This window comes from Mugil cephalus, chromosome 18, assembly GCF_022458985.1.
Source record: "Mugil cephalus isolate CIBA_MC_2020 chromosome 18, CIBA_Mcephalus_1.1, whole genome shotgun sequence".
NCBI lineage: Eukaryota > Metazoa > Chordata > Actinopteri > Mugiliformes > Mugilidae > Mugil > Mugil cephalus.
This window is the reverse complement of record NC_061787.1, coordinates 16,304,725-16,320,955: the sequence shown is the minus strand read 5'-3', so window position 1 is coordinate 16,320,955 and position 16,231 is coordinate 16,304,725. Positions and strand designations below refer to the sequence as shown.

At 44.3% G+C, this 16,231-nt stretch overlaps 1 protein-coding gene across 1 annotated transcript in view; it reads right to left on the bottom strand.

Annotated features, from left to right (window-relative positions):
* Window positions 1–555: 555 nt before the first annotated feature.
* The window catches only part of ofcc1 (orofacial cleft 1 candidate 1), a 75,891-nt gene continuing 60,215 nt past the window's right edge, over window positions 556–16,231 (bottom strand). Inside the window, exons 21-23 of the mRNA XM_047568761.1 lie at window positions 7,241–7,423; window positions 2,386–2,518; window positions 556–2,181 (exon numbers count right to left, since the gene is read on the bottom strand). Of these exons, the coding sequence (XP_047424717.1) occupies window positions 2,108–2,181; window positions 2,386–2,518; window positions 7,241–7,423 (390 nt within the window). The 3' untranslated portion in view covers window positions 556–2,107. The remainder of the gene's footprint in view (window positions 2,182–2,385; window positions 2,519–7,240; window positions 7,424–16,231) is intronic.

Genomic DNA, 16,231 nt, shown 5'->3' with positions numbered 1-16,231 from the left:
TGTGCGGCAAGGTAGCGAGGCTGAAAAGGGAGAACGGGAAGAGCTTCCTGTCATCTCTGAAAGGCAGCGTCTCTGCTTAATGTTCATTGGGGGCCTGATTGAATTGGAGGGTGTAGCACTGTCACTGTTAATGGAGTGTTCTCTAATTGGAGCGCATTAGCTCTATAGGCTCTGGCTAGTGTCAAAGGCAGACAGAAGGACAGGATGCAACGCTAGTTTAGCACAACCTGCCAATGGCAAAAAAAAAACAAACAAAATAAACAGAATCCCATTGGGAGTTTGCATACATTCAAGAGAGACGATCAATAATTACCCCATGTGTGTGTGATTTCGCCACCAAGGCACAGTCTTCTAGATTTTACACCACCGATATAAATCTGAAAATGTCATCCTAGCTTCCTTTAATTTTCCCCCTTTCTCTCGTTTAATGGGCACTTTTAGGCTCCAAAGGCCCATACCTTCATTAGAGACGTCTAGTTCTTGTGTGCGTGCCCGTGTGCGCTGCGCACCATGCCCAAGGGCCATGGCCGTGATGGTTTAAACGTGGTGGCGAGGAGCAACTTCAAGGCCAAAGTGAGGCGCGCTCCGGATAATGGCGAGCGCGAATGGCCGACATCGCCGTTCAACAAGACCCAGAACTTGATCTGTAATGGCCGCCCATAAAGGAGAACTGTCATCAATGAAAATGACAGGTTATTAAGATCCGATTTTAGGCGGGCGAGATACGGCTTTAGTGTGATAGGTTAGCTATCTATAAAACCTTTAAAGCCAGGCCCTGAACGACATCAGTCCCGATCCCCATCTCCCTGTGCCCTGTGCCAGAGACACATGCTAATAAGCTCACAACCTTTAATTAAGCAATATGTGTAAGTAGGCGACCATTACGGCCTGATTTGTGAGCCACTTCATTACACTAAGCACCGGCTAGCAGACACATATTCAATACAAATCAAGCTGGCCTGAATATTATCCTGCTTAATGTGAGGCCAATATTGATATTTTATCACTCGTGTTCTGATTAGTGACTTTAGGAATCTTCATATTTCATTGTGTTCAGGCAGTGCCCAACACCTAACAAACCGGATCCATTGGAAGTGTTGCTGAAGTGTTTATTAGGCCACTGTGCACTCTTTATCTTCACCGGCAGAGTTTTTCAAAAAATATAACATGCACAGCCATTTTTTGGTCATTATTATTGTGATTAGTTATATTTCTTTGGCAATACTTTAGATAATTCAGACGTAATAAGTTCTATGGTGTATCGCAGTAACTTTTTAGTCATTAATGAGAGAGAGGGTTCAACTGTCTTCATCTTTGTGAAGATTCTCAGTCATTCATGTCATACGTTAGTTAGACCACATCAACAGTTAACGCAGAATCACACTCATATTGAATAATTGGTAAATTCTTACTTGAATTTATTTATTTTTTAGTTAGTTAACAGGACAGAATATTCTAAGAGGCTCTCTTTACTGATGAACAGACACTTACGGTTCTTTTTCCTTTACGGACCATCATTTATAGTAGTGTCATGTGTTTTTTTTCTGAATGAATGAGCCCGACTGCTGAGTATAGGCGATCTTTAATGTGACTCAGAACACACTATGTTCACACAAGGAATAGAGACACATGGTCAGATATCAGATCTCTCAAATGCGACCTCCATGCGTCCTGTGGGCATTCACACCTGCCTTTTACGTGATCAGATCAACCAGATTGGATCTTAATGCAAGGTCTGAACAGGCCATATAAGCTTTAAAATAAACTGATACAAGAGCAACAGGACTTGCTCATCTGGAGGTGTTGGTGGTGTGAATGTTCACATCTTGAGACTGGAATCTCTGTTTGATAATGGGTTTGTTAGAGTACCATTCATTGGGGAAAGAGAACAGGATCAAAACAGTTTCCTCCAGCTAAGTATCTGGTCTTTGACGGACCATACACACGTGGGTTTCTGATAGGCAACACTCACAACGTTCCTGTTTAAACCTCAACTCCACACCACTCCTTTAGAACTGAAGAAGCCACTTGGATGGAAACTGTACAAGTACAGTTACTTTAGTTTTTTAAATTTTTTTTTTGGTATATCTTTGTCTTCTCTGTGATATCATTGGTGGAGGTCTTGCAGCACAAAACTGGAGCCACACCTGCTTCCTCCTACTGGCTCCACACGATTGGACCCTAGGGGCAATGACAAACGAGATGAAAGTGTGTAAATAAAAAACATGAAAGTTTGCACACATAAGATAGTCAAGAATGTGTTTAATGAGGAGACTGGGAGTGACAGTACAGTGAGCTAGCTGCAAAAAGACCCTTGTTGATGTGATGATAATAATAATAAAAAAAAAAAACGTTTGTATAAAAATGAATCAAGTTAACACTCACGTCCAAATAGTTTCTTCCTTTTTCGGAACTGGAGCGAGGAGCTCGCTCCGGACTTGTCGTCTCTCCGATTGGCCGAGCTCTGACCCGGGCAGATCCTGGTAGCGATGTCTACCCCCTCCATGTCACCAGTCACCTTCAGAACAAAAAAAAAAAAAACAACCCAAAAAATGAAACAATGCACACTTTAATCAGTCAAGAAACAAAAAAAAGCAAAAAAAGCAAGGTAACACAAAAATGAAGAGCACAACAATGATAAACCCAACTGTTTCAGGAGTCCCCAGGGCCATGTGTATCAAGCATCGCAGAATACAGGTTGAACTTGGATGACAGTGACTGAGATTGGCAGGAGAACTGCTATTTTCCTTGAGGCCTGCAAGCACAGTGTTGTCATGCATAGTCTCTTCCTCTGTCCCGGTGCTTAGAGTGAAGTTGGAAGAGAAGCAGAAATGGAGACTTTGTATGACACACTACCTCTCGTCCCAGAGGGGAAACAGCTCTCACAACTCCGGGTTGGCCTACTTATGTACAGTGATAGGAAATACAACTTAAATCTCACTGGTATACGCCATTATAGAACGACAGACCATACATTTTTACTTTTTTTGAGATAGAAAAAGAAAAAAAAATATATTTTTTAAATTATGTTACATAAATAATAATTAAACCCTTAATACAAATGCAGCATCAGGTAGTCAGGCTGGAACTTGAGATGCAAATTACACACATTGAAGAGCAAGTGGGGAAAAAAAAAAAAAAAACATGAGAAATGTTCCACCGAGCGCTTCTTTATCTAAAACTAGTATAAACTTGCCAGATAATTACATGCAGTACTTTAGAGAAGTCCTCCTGCTAAGCAGATATGGCTGCCAGGGAGGCATTAATCTCCTCATGCAACATATAGTACGTAGTCAAGGACATTCTCCGCCCTCTCCCTTTTTTTTCCCCATGTCTCTCCACACGCACCACATGCAGAAAAGACAGCACAGGCGTAGCACACAGAGCACACTCACTTCCTGTATAAATCAAATTCATATTTCTGAGGGCTGCCGATGACCTCACGGCAAATGAAGCGTAGGTCCTCAGCTCCGCAGCGGCAATCAAACGCGCGGCAGAGTAATTACAAAAGAGGGGTAGGAGGGAGAATTGATGCGGTTTGTCAATTAATGTTGCTGCAAGGTGTTTTTTCGAAAGGTTAACTTCTTCATATTCCTTGCATGCCAAATTAGGTCAATATTGGTCCGGGGAAGAGTCGTCGTCATGTGCAGACGGCTGAGTCATGCAGCGGCGAGGGGAAACAAAGGCTCTCGCTAATGAGAGATTTGATGGCAGATCACGATGATTTGTCCCTTATGAAAGTGATTCTCAGCTCCCTCCATTTCTGAGTCTCTGGATTCATCATCGTTGTCGCATTGTCATCGTCGTATTTGTCACTGCACACTCTCAAGAATCAAATATCCCCTCCTAATTAAGCCACGGCACGGGCCCCAGTTAAATGTCATACAATTAAAACCGACTACGTGAATAAACTTCTTTTGTTCCCGTGGATAGTAAAGTGCACAAAAAAAAAAAAAAAAAAGAGAGGGGAAAAAAGAGCACAGCTGAAGTTGCAGAGGAAAGTGTTTTTATTTATACAAGTCGCTGGAGATGCTCATCATCAGCGCTTTTTCCGAGCCATAAATAATTTGCGGAGAGAGGTAATATTCAAGCTGGCAGAGCCTTAGTTGTGCATCTTTAATGGAAGTTTTACAGAAGCCGAGCCAGTTCGTGCATATGCTGCTGCCTCCCATATGGAGGAAAGGAGACAAAAGGAGCACAGTTGGCTTGTCCTATCTTTTTATAAGTCCATCGACACTTAAATGCTAGCCCCGGAGAAAAAAACGACACAGGGGGACATAAACCCACTGTGGTTTTAGGAGGGAAGATAATGACTTTGCCTGCATTAATTTCTTCATCAGCCATCTTGTTTCTACAGACAGAGTGGTTATGAGTCCTTCTCTGAAGGTCCTAGGTTATATAGATGCGATTCCCTGCATAATTCTGGCCCTAACAGTTGTTGTCAGCACTGCATTTTGTGAGCTGGCAGCTGTGGAACATCTGTTTATAGGTAATGAGTGTTTGAAAAGCTACACCTCACTTTACCTTTAATGGGTTTTATTGGAGCACACGGATGGGAGCGCAGCTTTAACTTTTTTTTTTTTGTATCGTTGTGATTCAGCGAGAAGATTCCTTCAACATGGTCAATATTACAGACACCTGCCTTGGGCAACAGACTGGGAGCACATGATGGATCATTAATATTAACTTTCTTTAAACAGAATTCAATATGCAAGTCAATAAAGACCCTATTATCGTTATAGGTTTTACTACAAACCCACAACTTTTGCTCATTCTCGCTCTGTTCCCCCCGCTTGCTGCTGAGGATGCAACGTGAAGAAAAGAAGAAGAGGAAAAAAAAACATTCAGTCAACACCGCTGGTTCGATAATGGCTGGGTAAACAGGAGAAATATTTAGTTTCTCGTGACTCTTGCTCAGTTTCTCCTTCTTCAGCAGATCAAACAGGACACACCTAGCTGTTTCGTTCATTCCAAACAGTGTCTAACAGTGTCTACAGCTCAAGGCTCTTCTTCCAGGATTAGCTTTTTATAGTGTTCATTTAGACAAATTCTGAGTGTAAATATGTCGGTATTATGCAAAGCTGCTGGCCCCTGGGGCTGTGGTCATGTTAGTCTAAGGCTGGAACAAGTCCTCCGGGGCATCGATGTCCAGGACGCTGCCTGCGAAAACAGAGCTCTTTTAAGGGAAATGAGCCATCCGTCAATATTTCCTCAGTAAATGGAAAGAGACTTTTGAAGAAGCAGGATTAGTTGTGAACTAACAGTGACGGAGGATGGAGTCGTATCATTCTAATTGCGAGCAGCTCTGTCACCGTCACCCTCCGCCTCGAAGTTTCATCTACACCAATATTTGGAGTAAATAAATAAATAAATGTCAGGCACTTCTGATGTAACCATAAAACACGACCTTACTCAGGTGAATAAAATAATAGACCCTTATGAGACTATTGCTTTAAAACATTACAAATTTAACAACACGGGAACATGTTTCTCAGGTCACTGCATCGAAGCGCACAGCCTTTTCCTATTTCATTCTATATTTTATCCGTTTAATTTTATATTAGTGCCAGTGCGCTGTTCTTCTCCCTCCGCGGAGCTGTCACCTCACATCTGAAGGCCAGTTTGTACACAGCACCCCGCTGCGGTGGGTATATCACTGCCAGAGTTATATAAAGCACTAATAAAATCAGCTCAAGTGCTCTTCCAAGTGTCGGGGATGCCCTTTGGTGATTCCCACATCTTGCTCTATACATAAACCCCATCTATATATTCAGGGGAGGATTAGTTCGGAATATGTAAAGTGGGGGCCTGTGCTGGAAGGCGAAGGGGAGCGGCGGAGTGCTCCGGCGACGGCTCCGTGCGCCCGTGTTATCGCTCCCCCACTACCGGCGGGTGAAAGAGGATGCCGTCGGCGTGTCTTTTAGCCGGTGGAGGTCCCTGCCTGTGAAGTTTGCGAGAAAGACACGGCGGCACCCAGGAGACACGTCGTATGTGAGACAGGAGAGCAGCATGTATGTGTGTTTTCCGAGGCCGGTGACACTTATCTGTCACGTAAGAGGGCTTCGCTGAAACTTCCCTCACAGTTTAAGGAACAGCGAGGAACAACAAGGAGAAATGTCACAGGGGGAATGTCAGGAATGTTTTTCTCCGTGAAGTTGTCGTCGCAAGGTTATTGGTGCAGTGAATGTGTGTGTCCGCTTCTGCGTTTGCGCGTTTATGGAGACGTTTTTGAGAATGCCATAACTCAGACGAGAAAAAAAAAACGAAATAAATCAGAGCGTGCTAGCTCTGTTTGGCTGTGAACAATCCCCCCAGATGTCTCATCTGCTATGCACAGGTCTAGAGGCTATGCACACACACACACACACACACACACACCAATAGACGGTGTGACACCAGTAATAGATATACCATGCCGTGTGTTTACTCACATAAGCTCACCATCGCTCAAATTATGATTGAGGACCATTAGAACGCAACACAGCCTCAGAGCTAATTGTTAGTGCGTGTAACACCCTCGTTCCTCACTCCGGTGACATTCAGACTTCAAAATATTAATTTTGTTGGGATGATACAGGTTGCTCCGGGAGTGACAGAATGATTGAGGAAAGGGACACATTCTCGCTGCAGCATTTGTCACGAAGTGCTACTTTTAATTAGCCGGTGAGTCAGTCAGTTTGCTGACCTGCCATCTCGTGCAGGTGCTGGAAGGATGAGCTTCAGTAATTTCGCTGGGTGTCAATGTGAGGCAGCATTGTGTCCTTTTTTAAATTTTTTATTTTTTTTTCTTGTCTCGCTGGTTCAAATATCATCAGGAGTCAGGACCCAGGATTAAAGCTATCTATTGTGACCCGTAGCAACATTTCTATAAACACCTGAGTGCTTGCCGGGGAATTTTTTGCGAAACTCCAGCTCCTGCCTTTTTCCTCTTGCTCCTTTTGCCCTCTTGTTTTAATTACTCTTTGTCTTAAACCTCATTCTGAACATGAAACTGGAAATGGAGTGAGAGAAAGCTGAGCTAAGCAGAGGGAGCCTTATTTCTACTGTGCAGTATTGCAAAATTTTAATTTATTTTGTTTTCAACAATTTCTTCACCTCTTATCCTCAGACAATCAATTTCTATCCCTGAAAAACACATTTCACTTCAGAAAGAGAACTCCCTTTTCTTGGGTGAACTAACATGTAGTTGACATATCGAATAGGAACTTTTTTTTTTTTTTCCCAACACTTGATGTCCCACCTCAATGATGGCTCCATCCGGCTGTCGAAGGAAGTGCCTGTACCGTTGTTTCACCCCGCTCAGGTACAGTGTGTAGACCGTCACGTGGGTGCTGGTCTCACCCTCCGGTAGGGGCTCACCGGTAGGAGCCGCAGAGCCTGACTGGGTTTCCTCCGCCGTCCATATGTAGTCACTGACAGCAACCTAATCGACCACGGACATGAAGGGAGATAATAATACATAGCCGTTAGCAGAAAGTGTGACGCTCTTCCTGGTTGGTAGAAGCTCGTAGGAAGCCTCTGATGTGCGGGGGCTTTAAAGTATGCCGCTGAGCAGCGTTTCATTCACAAGTTGTGTTTTGAATAGAGAGCCAAGCACCGCCGGCTCCCAGTACATCTGTACGCTAACGGTGCATGAGCCCTATAGCGGCTGATCCGCGACAGGTAAAGAGGCAGGTTGTGTTTGTGATTATACGGCGTAATCTGGGTGGCAAGGCTTGTTTATGACTCTTCCTCCGTGTGCACATGTGCATGCACTCGGGGGCTCACACACCTGTAATGCGCTGCCCTTCCCTATTAGGGTGAGACACGGGGAGCAAGCGGGGCGTGTAACGTGTTATATATAGGTCATGTAACTCAGACTCATCCATGTGTGAAGATCATGGACGCTCTCTCCCTCTCTGAGCGTGTGCTGGTAAAGGCATGAAAGACTAATGATAATAGATATCATGTGTCCTGCTAACCCAGTGGTAATACAATCTACAAACCATTCTATTTTTTATTTTTTGTTGTTGTTTGTTTCTAATTTACAAATCAAGATAATTGTTGCATTCACACATAGATGGAAGTACAATGCTAAATATGAAAAGCCTCATTTTAGCGTTTGCATTGTGTACATGCCGCTAATTAAGGCGGCGGACATGTGGACCGTAATTTAACCTTTAGCGGTAATAGCCACACACCAAGTCCCTTTTCTCGCACACACAAACGCAGCCAGAGTCGCAAAGAGGAGGAAGTTTTTCAAGGTGACCCCCTAATTGGCTGCGTAATTATGATTCGCCTAAAAAATACAGAAAAGGGAAAAAAGGCAAACTCATTCAGCGGGCTGTGAGTGGCAGGGTCAAGCTGAAGGAGAGGTTTAATTTGGTGGCGTATCGATGTCACCCCCACACTTATAAATGGTTAGCCAAACACAACTCTAGGCACTTTGCTGAAAAAACAGAAGGAGCTATTACCCCACTGGTAATTAGAGACATAGCATAAACTGCGAAACCAGACGGGCCCGTGAGTAGAAAGGACCTCATTGTCAAAATGTCAAAGAGTCACGGGTGCAGAGAAAAAGAAGACTCGCCAAGAACACTCAAAGAAAGTGTGTGTGTGTGTGTGTGTGTGTGTGTGTGTGTGTGTGTGTGTAAAAGGGGTAGGTGGTGATGCCGGGATGCATCTCTTCAATGCTAATTCAGACGCTCATTAGCAAAAGCGCCTAAACTGCGATTTGCCTCTAGCTTGGCCTCGGCCCACACTGGGGGAAAGTGATTACCTGAATTTCTTAAGTAATCAGCACCTCTGCAAGGCAGCAATCAGTCTGTTTGGATAGCATGTGTATGTTGATTTGCTGTTTTTCTTTTTCCTTTTTTTTTTTTTTTTTGAGGAAATTAGGAGTAAGCAGAAATCATAGGGCTCTTCCTATATCCTAGTTCCCAGGTCGTTGCACCTAGAAATCCTAAACATTTGAAGTCAAAAAAAACTAAGTAGGAAAACATCCTTCCCTCCTCTGATGGCCACAGGAAGTCTGCCTGTGACCCAAGCATGGCTCTGCTCCAGGATTTCATAAACCAAAGCTGTACAGTGGCGATAGAAACACCGTGGATTGTGCCTGTGTACTCCGAGTCACTTCGGTTAAACACACCTGCTTAAATTCCCCTGTGTGGTGTGCATGTGTATGCACTTCGGCTCGCATGAAAATAGATTTTTTTTTGATGTTAGCCATGCCACCATCCTACGCCAATTAGCACGTGAAATCCACTTGACAAGACCAGACAAAAGCTTGAAAAGGTGTTTGTGTGTTCGGGTTTTGGGTGATGCCATTTCATGCAATGCACCATGGCTCTCAGGAAGCATCACCGCTGAGACACAGAGAGGAAAGAGCATTAGAGGGCCTGTCTGCTCCACACTAGTCTGTTCTGGTCTGTTGTGTTCCGTTATGGTGCTAGCCTGGCTTCTAGCCCTAGCTTGAGTGCTCTCTCCACTCCACCATTGTTCCATTTGATAGCACTAAGTGACTGATTTAGGTTCAATGCCTGCATGGAGCAGACAGGCCAGCTGTGGGTTAAGCAGATAGCATTCAAGTGAGCTAACCCAATTCAAACCCAATCAAGCCAGGATTTATCGTCGGGGTCTGTATTTAGAAATCTGATAGAGTCTGCATCAGTCCCTTGACTTGTATCAGGAGAGACGGGCCTTATTTCTTTTAGCACAGGACTATAAACGGCAAACCATGTTTTCCAGCAGGGACATAAATTTCAGGATTTGTAGACATTACCGCAAATGCACATCGGGAACGGGAGGGAGGGACGGGGACACACAGGAAGCAAGGGATGGCACAGCTGCAGACGTGGCTCCATCGCTCACAAACATAGTCTGTCTGTCTTTTTGGGAGAAGATGTGATTTCAGGCCCAGCAAATCATACCACAGCACATATGAATGCAAACATGAAAACAGTCGGTCTTTAAATACGGGCGCCTGTGGAAAGATTATTTTTTTTTAAATAAAAAAAAAAAAACACTGTGGCTTGTGATTAAATTTGACTGACCTGTCATTTTGTATTGAGTGTCTGTGGAAACACAAAGTCTGTCAAGAGATGGATTTTGAATTCCTGTCACTGATGTCATGATGCTTTGCCGTTTTGTTAGTTTGGTGCCAAAAAATAAATTTAAAAAATGGTTAAACTACCACAGATATAAAGGATAAATGCATGATTCTAAAAAAAAAATTCTAAAAAATCTTATTATAGATTAAATATCCATTAAATATATTTGAAGTGTGACCCATATTTATAGATAAATTAGGACTTGAACTTGCAACTAACAGCTTAGAAAAGAGGGCAGGAAATTATATTTTCAAGTGGGTGACACACTGATCTAGTAGTGCTAAGTCTGGTCAAGTCGGGGAAAGGTACAGTGCACTTTGTATATTTGTCTCACATGTCCTTGACTGCCGCATACACCAGTGTCTGACGTTTTCCTTCATTTTATGACACGGCAGATGTAAACAAAGTGTCAAGTGTTGGCTATTATTAAGGGAAAGGCCATTTCCTGTGCGGCTCCATCTGCCACGTCCCTGCTGACAACCAAAACAGTTCCCAAACCTGACCCCGTGACCTCGCGGCAAACTTCGCCGTTTTACACCGATCAAAACAGTGTCAAAACAAAAAAAAAAAAAAAACGTTCACAGGCCTCGTGAGCACATTAGAAAGCGCCCAGAGTCAAGTAGTGTGATTGTAAATCAACTATTTTGAAACACTGCCATAAGGGTGGACGCATCACTGATTAGTAAACACACACTAATGCAGCCTAGGGGCAGGTAATTATAAATATTAAATAATACGATTGTATTGTGAAAAGCAAGCGTGCCCGTCTTGGACGCACCCGTTTGAGCTCACACTGCACGATGCTCGTGCTGTATGTATAATGTACATGTACAGGCGGGCTTCTGTGTGTGACTGAAGGGAGGAGGGAAGGAGAAAGTCTCCACGAGCAGGCTGAGCCAGTCTGGCTACTGTCCAGAACAGGAGCCTAAGGCATGGGCACAAACAGGCTTGTCGGTCCCCCTCATCCCTTAATGATTGATCCAAACTAGATAGCCAGCATTACCATTCATACGCTCTCCCAGATCTCCCTTCCTTTGTCTAATTTTACCTCCCCTTCACATGTTCCCATGGACTAATTAAACATTTCCCTCATCTCTTTCTGTCCCTCTGAACTGATATGACAAATAATGCAACACGCTTCTGTTACATTATTATGTATGACGAGTGAGGGCCCTGTCTGTGTAGTTTTGCTGTACGCTAACGTGAATTCTACACTTTCAGTTCCTCCCCTATGTCTCTCTAAGCTTCGAACGCTGCTGACCTTCCCCCTGTCTACCACCTACCCCCTTTGCCTCAGCTATTTCCCATCCCTCGCCAGTTCACGCATAGTGCGGGAGGGCCGGGTTTGTCTCCGCTGCCATGATCCTTTTTGGTTTGTAGTTCTGTCCCACTTGGCTTTAATTTACAGTGGGAAAATAATTAGAATCTCACTTTTGCAAAGAGTGGAGTGAAAATGTAAACAATGCTTCCCTGCGGGCGGGTGCTTCATCACTTTGACAGGTGCATTTGAATTTGCCTGGGTGGCGGACAGGCTTGGTTATTTATGTGTCAGTCGCACATGGAAGCCCCGGCTGTGGCTGTAGTCGGGACTGAGGCTGTAGGGGGGAGAGATTGAGGCTCCGCGGAGCGGGGAATTCGGGTTCGCATTTGGGGAGAACTCTGAGGAGGTCCGTGGTGCTGGCGCTCGGAAACGGGGCTGCGGCTGCTGGTGCCCCGAGAGGAGCGGGAAGCAGGGGCTGGGAATGGGATGGAGATTTACATATGTAGCGAGGAGAGACCTGAGGATGGAAAGGGCACCAAGACTGATATGTGGGATCGGCCGCTCTTAAGTGGATTGAGTTATGGTTGGGGCTGGACATGGATGGTGGTTGAATTCAGTATGTGCAATCTGTGCATGGGGTAGGCTTTAATGGTTGGCACCAGCAATCTTTCATAGATTCACAGATCATTTGAATGTTTCATGGCGTGCCTAGTCAACTATGTGTAAATGCATTTCGGTTTTGTGGCAATGCAACACAACAACAGCACGAAGTTTAGCAGGAAATAGTTTTTAAGTATTTGAGCGGCTCTGCTGGTAAGGTGCCTCCTTTGGATCACTACAAAATATGCCTGCACGGATGCCCAGGTTTATCAAGTAAAGTGGTGGAAATATGCTTAAATCCCAAGCCATCAAGCTGAGCACATAACATTTTCAGATAATCCGCACGTAGTATTTGTCAGCGTTATCTAATATGCTTGAAATTTTCAAGAAGAGCTTGCTCTGTATCGCAGTAAAATTATATAAAATGCCTGTTATTTCTCTTATTTCTCTTTAGATAAAATAAGGAAATTGGTCAATGCCCGGTAAAAAATGTTTTTCCGAGGTTTTATTTCCACCTACCCTGAATGCCTTAATCAACTAGTCATGCAATAGAGGAGGTCTAATGGTTCCCATGATTCATTCTCATTAATGGGAAATGACTTTGTATCAACAAAATATAATAGCAATTAATAATGAAAAACTACTTAGGGATGCTGTCATGGAAGTTTCATTGTTTAGCCAAGCGAGTGTTCACAATATATGGTGCGATAGGAGTATTTTTCATTTTGTGCCTAATAGAAATAGATTATTAACTCGTGATAACTTTATCAGTCACTGAACGGATACTACAGCATCTTAAAGTATCAGCAGCAGTGTTCATTTCGCCCACAACGTCCTCTTTACATGTATTTCCGAGCCACGCTGTCTCTGCACATCCGCAGCGCTAATGGATATTACTGTTTGACACAGATTTCTCCGTACACATCAAAACAAAAGGCGGCGGCGGCGATGTGGAGATGCAGATGGAGACACGCAAGCACAGACGGAGCTGAAAGTAGCATCAGTGGTTATCGCCGAGTGAGAGAAGAAGTAGACATGGTCGCTTCTTTTGTCCACACGCACACGCGGAGGGAAACAGTAACACTCATCTACATACTAACGCACACATTGTACACCCGTGCTCACAAACAGACAAAGCCCCACACAGTGAGGCAACGCATGCGTGCATCTCCAGCGCCTGCGGGCGCTCGGGGCTGTGCAGCAGGGAGTGGGGGGAGGGAGGGAGTTGAGGGCTGATGGGAAGGAGTGGTGGTGGTGGTGGTGGTGGAGTGGGGGTGTTTTTGTATGTGTGTGCATGAGTGTGTGTGTGTGCCAGTGTGTGCGGACGGGTGCACTGTCTGCTGAGGCTCTCTAAGATATAGAGGGTCAATTCCTCCACTCCACCACCACCACCATCACCATGTCTGTCAGAGCTGGCCCGAGTTCAAGGCCTGGTTACAGAAATGCATGCGGGCGCACAAACACGCATGCCGACACGGGTGCACTGGGATCAGACACACAGCTAATCAATCAGTTTTCAATTAATGAGCACGTACAGTGTGGCAGAGATGCACAAACGCTTTTCTGTACATCAAGGGTCAGGCTGCACGAATGCACGTGGTCATTCACATGAAACATCACGTATAGATACACGCATTAACACGAAATAGCATTAGCACAAAAAAGAAAAACAATATTAATTAACAAAACTATGCAATCCTAGTCACATTACTCCGATCGGTCAAATCTGAATTAACCGTCCACATTTACTGTACATGGATGCATCTACCTTAGTCTCAGTGAATGGCCCAAAACTCTCCACTAACGGTGGACTGTACACACACCCTTGAAAATGTACGCAGAGTTAGCAAGCCGACAAAAAAAATAAAATAAAAATCCTGACTCACAAATGGAACATTAACGGAGGGTTAGATTAATAACTCCACCTACTAAATTTCATATTTCAAGCCTTTACACTACATCACATTAGGGTAATGTGTTACCAAGCAATGCACTTCAGCCCACCAATGTACAAAGCCATAAATTGGATTCACACACACACACACACACGCAAAGCCAAGACAGGCTAAAGCACATTGCACATGGCTGCAAACAGACCAAACCACAAAAGCATAAAAGACCATGGACATACATGCATGGATAGGCCAAGCAATGTCAGCCATTAGAACGGAAATAGATATGCTATTATAGTAAATTTGGCCAATATGCGGACGGTCGGCAGATATAATTGGAGCAGCTTGAAAATGGCATGGATGCACACTGTCTGCGTTGGGCCTGATTTGGCTGAAGCAAAGGTCCGTGTCTGGTTAAATGCACCACTGGACAAGACAGTCCACCCATTCATATTTGCATGGAGGGACCCACATATGTGCATGCATACATGCACACGCGGTGACAAAATGGCTAGTATGCTACAGTAGCTTTCACCCCCCCCCAACCCCGCCCCCACTCACTTGCTTTACTGTGCTTATAAAGCAATGGTCGCTGTCTATAAATATTTCAACTTGAATAATCATGGATCCTGCTGCAGCAGACCCCATCTAAAAGTAGAGCAGACCAGGCTGGACTTCGAGAAACGACAAACAAGCAAAGATGACTGTATTTACAGTCAGGATAAACCGAATGGCTTTAAAAGAGATTATGCAGCGAGATAGCATCTCTGAGTCCCAGAGATAATCCAGAAAATAAGATATGCATAATTTTCTGTTACTAATCTCCTTTGCAGAAAGCCTACTGCCGGCCTACAGTAAACAACTCAGAAATCTTTTTCTTCTAAATCACCCTGGGCTACAGGAAGATCACTCTTCCAGGTTTGTTCTGGAGCATCCTTGAGTTTGCTTTAATTAACAAAGTAATATGCATCCGTGACACATTTCAAAGCTTCGAACAGCCACAAACGACCGGCAAGTATGTAACTTCAAACTCACCACACACACAAACCAGATTCAAACTAGTACACACTGAGCAGGCATAACATTATGACCACCTTCTTCTTCCTTGGTCTCCCTAAAAATCAGTTGTGAATCATCAGAGAATAGACATGGGTCTTCTGTTAGTGGGGGCCTTTGGGTCCTCCGGGTTGAGGGGAGGGGTCTCAGTGCATCCCACAGATGACAGAGACCAGGTCAACAACTTGTGCCGTTCTTCATGTTTTTTAAATTGTTCCTAATTTCTGTGTGTGTGTCATCATCTTTTTTTTTTTTTCATTTCCACATTCGTGACATGCCTCCTTCAGGTAATCCTTTTGTGTTTTGCGGAAAACACATTTCTCTCACCCCAGCGACATGGAACGCACATTTCAAGATGCCGCGTGCAAATCTCAAACTCCGAGGCTTCGTATTAAGATGCTGCAGACAGGTGCCAAAGTTGAGCGTTGCCTTTGATATCCAGAATTTGACTTTGGAGTAGCTTTAACCTAATCAAGCCTCGGAGGCTGGATGTGATAAGTATCCAAGCCCGTAACCAAAACGAGAGCCTGATCTCATTGGTAAGGCGTCACACACGTTTTCTCTGGCACACACACACACACTCATACTATGGTGTCTCTTTAAGGAAAACCCTTATGGAAAAAAAAAATATTAAAAAAAAAAATCCTCTAAACGTCTATCTCTCCTCAGGATGTCATGCGGGGCTGTTAAGACGCGACACCTGTCACAATCACCAGGACTTCTTTATCCCCTCCGGGCCACAGGAAGCGGCCAAGGTCAAACTCTTTAAAGGAAAGGAAGGGAGCGAAGGGAAGAGAAGTGACTAACGACGGACAGTCACAAAGAATCAGATCTGTCAAGTTCAAGCTGTAAAGCCTGTGTGGAGGCAGAGGCTGTATACGCACATACTGTATGTTACATGCACCATAGCCCCAGTGCATATGCAAAGCATCAGCTGATGTAATAACCCGCTCTCTCCCAGTAATGACATCTCACTGTCATTAATCAGTTGAAGTATTTGGTTGAGCCACATTCTGCACCGAACTACGCAGATATAATCCAGGTGGTTTGGCTTTTAAAAAACCTCCGGAGCCGCCGTAAAGCGAGTTCTCCCAATTTTGGTTCCGTGCCTCTAACGCGCCGCCTAAAATCTTTTTCTCGCCCTTCAAAACTCCCAATTTGTTGCCTTCTGGTTCGCATTACAGAGTGGCAAGAGAGCACGCGAAGGCTCCTCGGGATTTGGCCCGACGGAGGAAGAAGGAGGCGAGGGAAGGAAGGAAAAGAACCTGGTGTCAATTTAACGTCTTTCAGCGTGGCGTGTTTTGACAGCTGACGGGCGAAGCCTCACATTATGA